This window comes from Schistocerca piceifrons, chromosome 1 (genome assembly GCF_021461385.2).
Source record: "Schistocerca piceifrons isolate TAMUIC-IGC-003096 chromosome 1, iqSchPice1.1, whole genome shotgun sequence".
NCBI classification, from domain to species: domain Eukaryota; kingdom Metazoa; phylum Arthropoda; class Insecta; order Orthoptera; family Acrididae; genus Schistocerca; species Schistocerca piceifrons.
This window is the reverse complement of record NC_060138.1, coordinates 815,379,369-815,391,763: the sequence shown is the minus strand read 5'-3', so window position 1 is coordinate 815,391,763 and position 12,395 is coordinate 815,379,369. Positions and strand designations below refer to the sequence as shown.

The following is a 12,395-nucleotide window of genomic DNA, read 5'->3' as shown; positions in this document are numbered from 1 at the left end:
TCAGTTATTTTGGAGGTCTTGTTGTCAGTTTCAATTGCTTCAAACATTCATGCAATTAAATGTTTTACTGACTAATGTAAGACAAAAAATAATTATCTGTTTGTGCAGATAATTCACATAAGTTAAAGAGAAATCTGAATTATAAGTTATCAGTTTAGAGGTTTCCAGAACAGTGTTCTCTCTCTCTCTCTTTCTCTTGATGTTTTATTTATTTTTTAAAATTTTTTCAAGGAATTGAATCTTTGGTCTTAAGTATATATTGGGCACTCAGTTTTAAATTCAGGGCTATTTGATTTAGTTATATTTTTAATAACTTGAATTTCTAAAATGTATCATTTATTTTTCAGTGGGATGCCGCACAAACTCTGAATGTGATTCTGGGAAAGCTTGTGTGAACAGTGTGTGTGTAGATCCATGTACAGTATCCAACCCATGTGGACAACATGCAGAGTGCTACACATTTGCTAACCGCGCTGAGTGTCGTTGCATCAGTGGTTTTATGGGAGACCCTCATGAGGGCTGCCATGCCATTGGCTGCCGTGTGGACTCTGATTGTCCTTACGACCGTGCCTGCCTGTCAGGTCGTTGTGCAGATCCATGTGCACATGGCTACCCAGCACCTTGTGGACAAGGTGCACTCTGCAAGCCAACTCTTCACCGTGCTGTTTGCCGTTGTCCACCAGCATTACTTGCTGGCAATCCATATATTGCTTGTCGACCCAAGATTCGTGCTGAATGCAATGGTGATCCAGACTGCCCACCAAGACTTGCATGCCTTGATGTATGTACTACCTTCTGTTTATAACTCCTCTTGAAAATGACATGCATTTTTAAGATATCATTAACATATTATGTTAATTGTGTTTTCAACTGAAGTAAAACAAAATTTGTTCTTGTCACGGGTTCTTGTAAATGTGGCTTAAAGTTATTAACAATTTCCAGTTGTCAGATTATTTATTTGTATTTATATTCTTTTTTGGAAACTGTTTTCAGGGCCACTGCCGTAATCCTTGTTTTGAACTGCAGCCATGTTCCAAGCCTGCATCCTGCCAAGTATTTAGCTCTGTGCCAGTAAGAACAATGTTCTGTACTTGCCCTCCTGGTTATGTGAGTTCAGGCAGTGGTGTGTGTCGTCCGACTCCCTCTGTCGTAGCTATTGGTGGATGTTCATTTGACAGAGACTGCCCTGATGACAAGACATGTATACAAGGAATTTGCAAAAATCCCTGCACATGTGGTGCTAATTCCGATTGTCACGTGAAAGATCACAGGCCCACATGCACCTGTAAAGCAGGATTTGACGGCAATGCAGATGTAGAATGTGTAAGAGGTATGTGTAAGATGTGAATTTTGGAAACACATTTGATTTAGTTAAGTAGTTATTTACGTGCTCATGGATCATAGTTGTGACCTCTCACTTTGATCTGAAACATGTCAGTTTTACAATTGTAGTACTCTTTCTCAGTGAAAACATGGCAACATTCTGCTTATTTACGTGGTTGCCTTAAGCCCCCACCCCACACGCTCACCATGTTATTACATATTCAGAAATTCTTCTAGGGGGTAGACAGAGTTGTTGTGAAGGTGTGATTTCAGTTTGTGTTAGAAGTTGATTTTACTTTCAATTAAATGTTTTACATCATCAGGTAGGTAGTCAAAGACTTTCATGGCTAAGTACATCACACCTTTCTGTGTGACACTAAGGCTGAGTGAAGCAATTTCTCCTAGTTCAGTGTGTATGAATGTTCTTGCTACTTCAAGTGGTGGTTGATTGTTGATAACAACCTTCACAAGAAAGTATATGAACTGTGAAGCTGTTGTCAGTTTGACCAACTGTTTAAAAGAGTTGGCTAGAAGACATTATAGAGTGGACACCACATATTATTCTTATTACATGACTCTGTGCAGAAACACTCTCTTCCTCAAATATTTGTATGGTAAGATTAATGTGGTAATGAAAAATCAAACAGTGAAATGAGTAGAGATAGCCTTCATTACATATGTAGGCATTCAGCAGTAGAAAGGCACATGAATAAGTGCCGGAATATGGTGGCTCATTTTACAAACTTTTATTTCCCTTCAGAATGCACACCTTACCACACTGTCTCAGCACTGAAGTGTGACTGATCAAGTTAGCCTGCAGGGCTGAGATAACATTGCTGCCTGTATATATGTGTGTATAGCTGAACTATCATGTTCCACTACTTGTTTATGGCCTATCTGCCACTAAATATGTCCACAATAATCTGAGTTCTTACGTTGACTTATAACATTGTCTCATAGGATTGGTTTATTCTGTCAACTTATAAGATATGTTTTACTGAAGTTAAATCCTGAGCTTTCTGAGGTCATGGTTCATAATATCCCACCACCAAGTACCTCACGCTGCCACTAGATGTCACACTCAGTGAGTTATTCTTTTCCACAGTTGTGAAAATGACTTCAGTGCGTTTTGAGTTATTGTCAGGTTTGCTACACACTCTGTATGTGTTTGCACTATGGTCAGACAGCAGATTGCATAGATTTTATGCCTGTGAGCATACATAACAGCTCTTGTCTGACAAGGCGACCTTGTGGACTGCATGTTTGGTTTTCTTTATGTATATTTATAGAATAGAAAGTCTGTGTCCAAACATCAGTTTCTGAAAACAGTCAGACATAATCTGAAAAAACTCAGAACAGTTGCCTCTAAAAATTAAATAATTTTTGTGCTCTGTTAAGTAAAAAATAATTCACTAAAATGACAAAGATGCCTGTACATGAATAAGTAGTGTCGAAGTCATGTAACGGACCTCCTTTACAGGAATTTTTCTTTTTACTTTTATTTAAATTCTATATTTTGAAAATTATGGGTCATATGAAACAAATTAAAATTTGATATAGATGTGTGAATTGAATTATACCCATCAATAATAACTGAAAATGAAGTTTCATTCTGCAGCAGAGTGTGCACTTAGATGAAACTTTCTCACAGATTACAACCACATCAGTAAATCAATAATACTGGTATACCATGTTTGAATACCTTGTAAGATTTGAAACTGCTTTAAATGTTCAGAAATGTAAAACTGTGCACATCACATAATGAAAAAACGTAGCATCTTATGACTATAATATCTGTTAGTCACAGCTGGAATTGGCCAAGTCATACAAATACCTGGATGTATTACTTTGTAGGGGATATGAAATGGAATGATCACATAGGCTGAATTGTTGGTAAAGCAGGTGGTAAACAAAGGTTTATTGGTAGAATACTGGGGAAGTGCAATGAGTCTACAAAGGAGATTGCTAAAAATCACTCATGTGACCCATTCTAGAACATTCCTCAAGTGTGTGGGACCTCTACACAAGTAGGACTAACAGGAGGCATTGAATGTATGCAAAAGAGGGTGGCGTGAATGGTCACAGGTTTGCTTGACCCATGGGAGAGTGTTTCAGTGATGCTGAAGAAACTAAACTGGAAGGCTCTTGAAGAAAGACATAAACTATCCTGAGAAACTCTACTAACAAAGTTTCAAGAATCGGCTTTAAATGATGACCCTGGAAATATTACAGACACCTACGTATTGTTCACATGGGATTGTGAGGACAAGATTAGTATAATTACAATACACACAGAGACATACAATCAATCATTCTTCCTGTGCTCCATATGAGAATGGAATGGGAAGAAACCCCAATAACTGGTGCAATGGGACATGCCCTCAGCCATGCACTTTGCAGTGGTTTGCAGATAGATAGATATATCCAGAAAGCCAGGCTTTATTTCAATTTGAGTATTACTGCTGACTGTTGATGTGATAAATGAGCATTCATTCAAAGACATTTTTCTGACCAAATACCTTGCCAATACTTAAGGCAGAAAAGTTTGTTGTGTTGTGATATAGCATAGATGCATGTTTACTGTCTAAATTAAGACATAATATTTACTGTGGGGTTTATCTTATATAGCATAATGGGGGGTTCATACTTAACTTCTTGCACTTCACACAGAAAACAAATCTTAAAACAGAGAAATTTGTTGTCTATGTTCTTGTTAGGTCAGTGGTTTGTCTCCTGAACAAGCTTCAAAGCAGAACTATGTAGCTGCATAAATATCTTTATCAAGCATTCACTGAACTCCATGTAATGTACTGTCGGTATAAATAATTTACTAGTGTACTTTCTGTAATTTAATATTACGTTCTTGCCTCAGTGCCAGAGGTATAACAGGAGAGTTTCCACTGAGCTGTCATCCATTCATAAGTGCCGCCGCAGTTAGTCAGAAACATAACTGTTGTACAGTAGCAGAATTGGCCACTCCCAGTCTAAAGACACTCAATGGGTGGGATTCTAGGAGCAGCATTAAGTATCTGTGGAATGCTATCACAAGCCATGACACCTGAAAATTGAGGATTTAATGCCGAGTTATAGTTTCTGCATCCTAAATGTATCTACCCACAAATTGAGTTTTATGCTTTTGACACTACTTCTGTACAAAAACTAACCCATTGTTTCCTCTTAGGTTAAGGGTTATCATAAAATACTTTCATATTATAAGACTAACAACTCTTAAACTTTAACAGGAAAATATAGTTTTCTTATTTCTGATATGGAGTTGATTGTATTTATAAACTAATGACATTGAATATACCAAGTTCCATTGCTAAGTTTCACGTTGGATACATAGATTCTTTTTGCCTACTATAGTATGAGATCTCATTTCTGAATGTCACTGTTTGCACTCATTTGGGTACATCATTATCAGAGACGTAATTAAGGTTAGTCTGTATGAAAAAAAGAGATGTAACTCAAATTCGTTTAGTTTTATGTTGAAATGACTATTTATACTAAATCAAAGAAAATTATTCTGCAGGCTTTCCTCTTAAGAGCAGACAATAATTGTCTTTGCCATTGTCTTGAATGTATAGAAATGTTTCATTTAAATTCGTCTACTTTTGTAATGGAAAAAAGTGTTTAATTAAAATGGTAGCCATCAGTCACACAAGAAATTTTATGTAGTTTATTCAATGCTGAAGGACTTATTCAACATTTTTATAGTTACACAGTTTCACAGCTTTACATAATTTTTTCAGTGAGCTGCCGTACTGATGGTGACTGTTCACCTCAGCATCAATGTGTGCAACGGATATGTGTACCAGCTTGTGCATCTGATGGAAGTTCATGTGGTAAAGACGCATTATGTTATGGTGCTCAACACCGTGCTATTTGCGAGTGCCCTCCTGGACTGCTGGGAAATCCACAAAAGGCTTGTGTAGCAGTGGGATGTCGAGCAAATTCTGACTGCCCAGTAGAGCACAACTGTATCTCTGGAACTTGTGCTAATCCTTGCAGCTCCTCACCATGTGCTCCACCAGCTGAATGTAAAGTTTACAAACATGAAGCGCAGTGTATCTGTCCACCAGGCTACATAGGAGATGGATATATTACAGGAACATTGTGCACAAAACGTAAGTAGTCCTTAGAGTATGCAATAGAAATGAGCTTCTGATGTATTCTTTGAGTAGGTATAAAAAGTGAAGCATCATACCAACAAAAGTCCTTCATCAGCCCTATTATTACCTCCCCCAAGTAATTGATCAACTCAGTAAGCAAAAATAAATGGACCGCTTGCTGCAGTTGAAGATTTTTGCTTATCATACTTTCATAACAATATAAATTTCTTGTTTTCATTGTATCAATGTTGTGACCCTTTAATTTTGTTTCACACTTCTGGGCAATGTCAAAGCTTTTGTACATGCACTCTGAAAACTGTTACAAGAATTGAGCAGTATTTTTCATAAAACATTACACCAGACAAAAGTTTAAGTGTTGTTTATATTTATATGGTATGCACTAAATATGGTGTCCATAGCCAATATAAAATTATTGCTTCAATTTATATTCATCAGTTCTTAGATAGAGAGGCATTTCAAAGTTGCAATTTGAAACTTTTCCAGTCAACATTGAAAGAAATGGTATGAAGACTCATCTGAGTAAGTCCTATGTTGCAAGTTCTCAGTGGCTCCTTTACAGCTACCTACATGGGCATACGCGCTATGCTGCTATTTATCACATCACATTTTATTTAGCACTCTAATCAATTTTCTGGTTTGGTATGACAATGACAACAGGCTTCATCTAGTGTCTGATAGCTCCTTCAATAAATGTGTGTGTCCTGTTAAACAGTGTGGCTTTCCTGTCACAGTAGAAAGTTCCTACAACTAATCACTCATCACAGTTATGAGGCAGCTGTTATCAGCCACTGCAGACACCATAGTAACCTTGCAGCCAAACTTCCCCAAGTGGAGCTCCCAGCCATCAATGCCATACAATCATTTCACTTATACAGTGCTTAATTTGTGACAGTGCATGTCGGTAACCATACTAGTATATCTGACAGGGGGTGGGGGGACAAAATGTTAAAATAACATTTAAAGACATCCAAATTTCAAAAAGACAGCCCCAGATCACAATACCTGTGTGTGTGTGTGGGGGGGGGGGGGGGGGGGGTGACATTTAAAATTTGTAAATTTCACACACACAGCCTATAGGACTCTTTTGCTCCCCCTCCCCCCAACCCACTCCATATATTTTTGCGTTCTGTCAGGAGATTGACTCAAATTTGTAAGCGTGAAGATGAAATTAAATATTTCACTTTCAGTGTGCATAGAAATGAATTTACAATTTCATTTCAACTTGTGTAATTTTAGTACATTCATGAATTACTAATTCTCATCGAAGACGTGTGAATAGTGATGACCAGAAACTAGGTATTTCAGATAGCCCAATAAGTACCAACAACACATCACAATGACATGATTATGTGACACAAATGAAAAAAAAAATATGAATTTCAGTATCTCTATAAACATGTATGGAAAATTCGTGAAGAGAGAATATTTTCTACAATGCCTCGTTATGGTGTTGTCGTATGTAGATATAGTTCAGTGTGTAATCATACTTCTAGACTGTATGACCATATGCATTCCTAGATATCAGTAACAACATCATATAATACATAACTGTAGTTTCTCTGCAAAAAAGGAGAACAACTATACATAAAGTGCATACAATACCTGTGCATAGTGCTTCATAAGTTCAGTGAAAAAAAGGTTTTATTAGGCAGTATGTACAGTTATGGTATGCTCTTCTCCTTTGATACAGATGACCCAAAAATGGTCCGAAATTGACCAAACTTGATAGTCAAAAATAAAATGAGAAGAACAGTTGTGTTTTATTTATTATTCATTTTTAAGCATTAAAAAAATACAATCTATGTTATCTTTTATGTTAATGTGCACTTATGTAGACAATTATGTAAATAACATACATGGCTTAAAAGATATTTTAGATCATTATTGTATATCAAGAAATAAAATTGTTCACCATACTGCACATTATATATTCAATATATTGACATAGGTAATATATTTTATGTGATGATACAGTTCCTGAGATAAATTGCCCATCATACTGCAGTATATTCACATATATTTTTATGCAATGATGTAGTTCCTGGAATTTATGAAAGCTATCTCCACAAAGTATTTTACTCCTAGATATTCTGCTGTAACAGACGTACTGCAAATTAATCACATTGTTCATGCCATTAATTTTCACCCGTTAGTATGCAGCTATAGTTCTTTTTGTGTTACATTATTATTTTGCTTCTATTTTCTCTTCTTTTTCTCATCATTACAATAGTGAATTATGTTTTTCAGTAAGTTTAAATGGCATCTGCTTAGCAAAAACTCTAATGCATGTGTCATTTTCTTCCACAGAAAATGTGACATGCCAAGCTGACAGTGATTGTTCATCAAAGATGGCATGCATTAATGACAGCTGTGTTAACCCATGTTCAGTTACTCAGCCATGTGGTGATAATGCAAACTGTCAAGTGCTTGATACAGTGCCTGTACGTACAATGATATGTGAATGTCCTCCTGGTTATCAGGGCAATGCTGCTGAGAAATGCGAAAAAGGTGAGGTATACGCAGTTTAGACTGAGTTCCTTACAAAATTATAGGCACAGTACTGTATAATTACTACAAGCTGCCAATATTTTTATTTTAGATATCATGGACAATGAGTACACAGAGAAAATTACGGATCTTAGGTCATTACACATGTTACTGGGAGAGCATTTTTGAAAGATATATGTTTCCTAGAAGGGCCATGTGTATATTTCTGATTTTTTTAAAGTAATGGAATAGTAAAGTCCAGTGTTGTCATTATACAGACCACATTACATCTGATATATGCTATAATTTTTATTACCAGAGACTGTATTTATTTATTCAGATGCCATCCATGCTGAATTGTTGGAAGCTTTTAAAGGCTTTGACTTCTGAAAGGAACACAGATTGCAGAGTTTTGTGTATACTATTTGATACACTTAGTTTTTAGTATAAAGGTTTCATTAATGAAAGCAAATATTACATATTAAGATATTTGTAAAAGACATTTGTTTTCATTAACCAAGTAGGCAACAAGCTCTGTAAGAAAATTAATTTAAATTGAAACTTCCTGGTAGATTAAATGTGTGTGCCAGACAAGGACTCGAATGTGAGATGTTTCTTTCAGATGTGCTAGTCCCACAAACTTCTGTGAAGTTTGGAAGGTAGGAGAAGAGGTGCTGGTGGAAGTAACATTGTGAGGGTGGGTCGAGAGTTGTGCTTGTATAGGTTAGTCAGTGGATGTATTTCTCCCTAAAGGCAAAGGTTCCAGGCTCGAATTTTTGTCCTGCAAACAGTTTTAATCTGCCAAAAAGTTTCAAACCAGTGTGCACATTGATGCAGAATAAAACTCCTTCAGAATTACATAGTTGGTGACACCATTGTCTCAATTTGTGTGAATAGTATTTCCTTTAATTTAAAATATCAAGCATTTCTCTACTGTATTTGTACTGTAGTTGGAATGGTAAACTGTTCGTGACTTTGGTAAAATAACCTGCCCCACTTATTGTTACATTTTTATTGACAGTTTTACTAATAACCTGCCCCACTTATTGTTACATTTTTATTGACAGTTTTACTAATACCCACTGCAGTTTGTAATAATGACACCACCACATACAAATTATGTAAATGAAATTTGTGGTGCACTGGGAACAGCTTACGGCATCTAGATGATATAATGTACAGAACAAGAGTATGAATGTGAACTCTGTAGCACTCACATAGAACAAGAATGTAGTCAGCTAGGAAGACAGTGTGCAAGTTCCTTTAGTTATGTCACATCCAGCTGAAGTCACTCATTAATGATTAGATCCCAAAGAGTTACCAACATGTGGAGATGAATTTGATTGCTATGTTTCACCCACCATTTTCAAATAGTTCCCAATATTTTCTATGGGAACGAGATTGGCTGATTTACTGGGCCAGTCAATGTGCGATAGAGTACCAAATATGTAAGAACGCAGTCCTGTGACACAATTGTTGTCAGCTAGGAAGACAGGAGTGTCCACAGCATGCTGATTATAAAGATGTGGAAGGAAGAGCAACACTTGATCACAAAGAATGTTGAAATAAACATCCTGGTTCATGTTTGTGGTAATCTGAAAGAGTGGGCCCAAGTCACTGTACAAAAAACATCCTCAAGATCTTACAGAACCACCTCCAGCCTTAATTACTCCTTGTAGAGTTCAATGCTTCAGTGGGCCTTTGGTACACTCGATGCCCTTCATCATTTGTGAAGAGGCAAAATCATGTCTCATTGGACTCCACACTTATGGTCTGCCAATTTCTCATTTCTGTATTTTGTGGCGTATTGAAGACATGCAGCTCTATGATGCTAAGAAACAGACCCCTTTGCAAGTTGCCCAATTTCAAATGTCCATTGGATGCAGCTCCCTTTGCAGTATAAATCATAAACTAGTTGTGATGGACCTGCATTCACTGACAGTTGGTTTGAAACCAGTTGTCATTGACAAGGTGTGACACTCCTCCAGGTCTTGTTGGCTTTTTACAGGAATGGTTATGTGACTGCTAGTGGTACACTATTGCTTGAAAATATGTTGGACAGTCCACCAATAGGGCAATGTTATTCATGGTGTGCTCATGGGCACATCCAAACATTATACCACCTTACTGCTGGTGCACTAATTGCATATAACCAACTGCCATATACACACCACTTTACTGTTGTGACTTACGTCACAGATAGAGGCTCACGTGACTGCCTGGTACCTTTTCTATACCATCTACAGGCCTCCAAAGTGACTAATATGCTCTTTTAGAGGGGTGGCTAATATTTTGGTCAGTAAACTTATATTTAGAAGGGGATTACCAGTTTGAGCATTTGTCTGATAACTGAAGGCAGCAATTCCAAAACAGTGATTTAAATTGTGGGATTGGAGCTGTTGTGGACTGGCAAGACAGCCAATCCACAGTGACAGGTAACCGAAAGGCACACGTTTAACTCACGCAGGCTAGTGTGAGGTCTGAAACAGGATACGTAATGAATGCTATCAAGAAAAGTACGTAGCTGCTGGAATACTTAACTTTAATCCACAATTGGTGAACATTGGTCTTGTTACTGTACATGCTTCATTAGATACATAGCAAAGGATAAATGGCGCCTTGCTAGGTCGTAACAATTGACTTAGCTGAAGGCTATGCTAACTATCTTCTCGGCAATTGAGAGCGTAATTCTCAGTGAACCATGGCTAGCAACGTCGGCTGTACAACTGGGGCAAGTGCTAGTAAGTCTCTCTAGACCTGCCGTGTGGTGGCGCTCGGTCTGCAATTACTGACAGTGGCGACACGCGGGTCCGTCGTATACTAGCGGACCGCGGCCGATTTAAAAGGCTACCACCTAGCAAGTGTGGTGTCTGGCGGTGACACCACAGGAGATATTTATAAGTCTCTCTGTCTGTCTCAGTCACTCTAGCATGTGTTGAAATATGCTTCATCTGCAGTGGTATACTGCTTAGCTACATGTCAAACATTGTTGTTGGAGCATTATCCCATTTGTGCTGTTTTTTACCCATACTGTTTTCTGCTGCAGTGAGGACGATGTGCATAATTTTGTTTATACAAGATACTTTTGATGTCAGATCAATATGCAACTAGAATGGTTTCATCTGTATGCCACCTGATAAAAAATTGTCTTTTGTGATGAGCCTCATTTCAATTTGAGGTACAGTGATGGTCAAGTAGACATGAAAGGGTGTAGAAATGAATGCCGTCTTGTAGATAGCATTACCCAGTGTCATACTGGAGAAACAGTAAGAGTAATAGTCTGAAACACTGTGAAATGTTGTACACACTCATCTGTTCCAAACTGCAAGTAGTGTTAACAGTACTGGCAAAGGCTGCATGAAGAAAGTTGTAAGAGTTTGAAATGATGTGTTTATTTCAGTGCATTTATTTAAAACGTATGCCAACAGGGCTTTTATTTATTTATTTTCTTCATGCTATCAGCAACATTCAGAACTAGCTCTGTGTGTACTGTTTCTTACCTGAGAATATTCTTTTGTGCAATTGGTTCTCCATTTCTAAATGGAACTTTTGGAAGAGAAGTGATTGAACACTCTTGACATGTGTAGGTTCAACAAAAGCAGAAAATACCAGTAAAATGACAGATAATTGGTTTTGTATGCTGCAAATATTGCCCTTGTTTTTAAAATATTTGACATACTACTCTGTACAAAAACCCTTATCCGCAAGATTGCGGAAAATCTTAAGGCAACTTTGATGTTAAATGTGGTATCCGAATTGCTAAAGTTTTAGTTTTGTGATGATCTTTAGATAGTGAAATGAGACCGAAGAATGGTTATTTTCGTACATATTTATCTTTTTATAATCACCTAGGGGTCTTGCAGAATCATAAGTGAAGTATACAGTAGGCCTATTGTGCGCCCTATAAATAAAACATCTATTTTAATGTTGTCCCTTCTAGAAAACTTGACTGTCTACATGCAGGGACTCTGAGGAATGAAGATACATCCTTGTTTCATGGAACATACATATTAAGTATATTAGCTAGTATGGAGTATAATGTTGCCTTTCTTTTTTAATAACTACTAGGTGCTCACCTCCAAATTTTATTAGCTCCATAAGCAAAACTTTTAACATATACATATGAGTATAATGTAAATCTCACAGTCAATTTTACTCAAGTGTTTGTCTGTGCAGCTCGAACATGTCCAGTTGGGAAGGGTCAAGTTCTGGATGAAAAGGGCAACTGTGTTTGTCCACCTGGTTATGGCTTAGATGACAGTGACACATGTATTCGTTGTGTTGCACAACAAGGATTCAAAATTGATGAAAAGGGTCAATGTGTTTGTGCACTGGAAAAAGGTATGATCATAGATGAACGTGGTCGTTGTGTCTGTCCAGTCCAAGTGGGTTATCACTTGGATGAGAAGGGATATTGTGTAAAAGGTAAATATATTTTATTTATTTATTTAT

General features: G+C 37.2%; 1 protein-coding gene across 1 annotated transcript in view; it reads left to right on the top strand.

The window, feature by feature from the left end:
- The window catches only part of LOC124775374, a 607,101-nt gene that overhangs the window by 579,793 nt on the left and 14,913 nt on the right, over window positions 1–12,395 (top strand). The window contains exons 232-236 of the mRNA XM_047250212.1: window positions 348–781; window positions 994–1,330; window positions 5,076–5,450; window positions 7,764–7,964; window positions 12,120–12,368. Of these exons, the coding sequence (XP_047106168.1) occupies window positions 348–781; window positions 994–1,330; window positions 5,076–5,450; window positions 7,764–7,964; window positions 12,120–12,368 (1,596 nt within the window). The remainder of the gene's footprint in view (window positions 1–347; window positions 782–993; window positions 1,331–5,075; window positions 5,451–7,763; window positions 7,965–12,119; window positions 12,369–12,395) is intronic.